At 61.9% G+C, this 1507-nt stretch overlaps 1 protein-coding gene across 1 annotated transcript in view; it reads right to left on the reverse strand.

Annotated features, from left to right (window-relative positions):
• TRIM47 (tripartite motif containing 47) overlaps positions 1-1507 on the reverse strand; it is a gene marked incomplete at its 5' end in the record, with an annotated part of 4243 nt that overhangs the window by 2019 nt on the left and 717 nt on the right. Inside the window, 2 exons of the mRNA XM_009582045.1 lie at positions 612-807; positions 1396-1494. Of these exons, the coding sequence (XP_009580340.1) occupies positions 612-807; positions 1396-1494 (295 nt within the window). The remainder of the gene's footprint in view (positions 1-611; positions 808-1395; positions 1495-1507) is intronic.

Consider the following 1507-nt stretch of genomic DNA (forward strand, 5'->3'; position numbering starts at 1 on the left):
TGCCCCCCACCGCCGGCGGCCCCCGAGCCCCAGCCGGCATCCCCAGCTCCCCCAGCACATCCCTGCTGGCTCGGACACGGGAAAGGACAGATGCCACCTTTGCCATCCCAGGGAGATGGGGGCGGGGGCAAGGAACCGGCTGCAATTCCCACGGGCATCTGAGAAAATAGAGAGAGGAGAGAGCTCAGGCTAAACGAGAGAGTGCGGGAGAAAGCTGCCGCGGTGGCTTTCTAACCCTGGCAGGTTTGGGAGGCCACAGCCTGCCCCGTGAAGAGCATCGTCTATCCTGGGAAGAAAGAGTCCCCTTTCATGGGAGGCCACTTTGGCCACTTGCCCCCTCCCGCAGGGCCCTGCCTAACTCCCAGGCTGTTTGTTGCCTCTCCAGTCTCCAGTCTCTGTGGAAAAATTCATAAAACCTCAAGGACGAGGCGTAAGCCCAGACAGGGATTGTGCAACGTGCAGCACAACCATGCCGGGCAGCTTCCAGGGCTGGTGGGTAGGGGGGCCAGCGCTCGCAGGAGCCATCGAGCCTGCAGGAATCTCCCACCTACGCGGGGAGGATGGAGGGTGACGGGGTGACCTCCGGGCAGAGGGGCTGGGTGAACACAAACCTTCCTCCATCTCCTGGAAACTCAGCCCATCAATTCCTTTCCCCTGCAAGTGGTCCCACTGGTTTTTGCAGGTAGCGGACAGCACGTCCTTCACGGAGCCCACGGCTTGGGTGCATTTGGTGAAGTTCAGCTCGTTCTGGAAGCTCAGAGCCGGGGAAGGGTTTTCTTCCACGGCTGCTTTTAAGGCCTGAAATTCCTGAGCCAAAAAGACGGAGTTTCAGGAGGTTTCAAACAAGCCGAAGTTGTCTCTTGTTCCACAACCCCACCCTGCCCCGGAGGATTTGGGAGCTGGCAGCTCGCAGGACTTGGCCCAAGGACAGCCCTGCATAAAGGAGGAGAGCGCTTTCCCGGCCGCGTGTTCCTGGCACCTTCTCTTCGCTCCCTTTCAAACCTGGACCCAGACCATGCCCACCTCACGTGGAGCAGCATCTCCTACCAAAAAGGTCTCCTCTTGCTGGGCTGCTGGGGAGGGGGGGATGCTGGATGGGGGCAGTGGGGCACCCCAACCTCTCGCTCCCTGCCCCCCACACCCAGGTACCCAGCCCGGGCAGCACGTCAGCTTCTCCCGAGTCACGGCCAGCATGGAGGTGGGGGTGATGGAGGAGAAAGTCTTGGCCGCCCGCTCCCCCCAGGAGTGGGGAGGGGAGAGGACTGTACCAACGGGAGCGAGACGCTGCAGCCCCATGCCCCAGGGCTCCTGGCACCCAGCTCCACGTGAAATGGGACAAAACCCCAAAAGACAACGTTGTCGGCTCCTTCTCCTCGCCCCATCCCACCCAGGCACCTGGAGGAAGTAGATGGTGTCAGTGCTGGGGACGTTCTCCAGGTTTTGCTTGCACTGGGCCAGCTTGGCTCGCCTCTCCTCTTTCCAGCCGAGATCGGCCTCGCCCCACCCC

The sequence above is a fragment of the Fulmarus glacialis genome, unplaced genomic scaffold (genome assembly GCF_000690835.1).
Source record: "Fulmarus glacialis isolate BGI_N327 unplaced genomic scaffold, ASM69083v1 scaffold21867, whole genome shotgun sequence".
NCBI lineage: Eukaryota > Metazoa > Chordata > Aves > Procellariiformes > Procellariidae > Fulmarus > Fulmarus glacialis.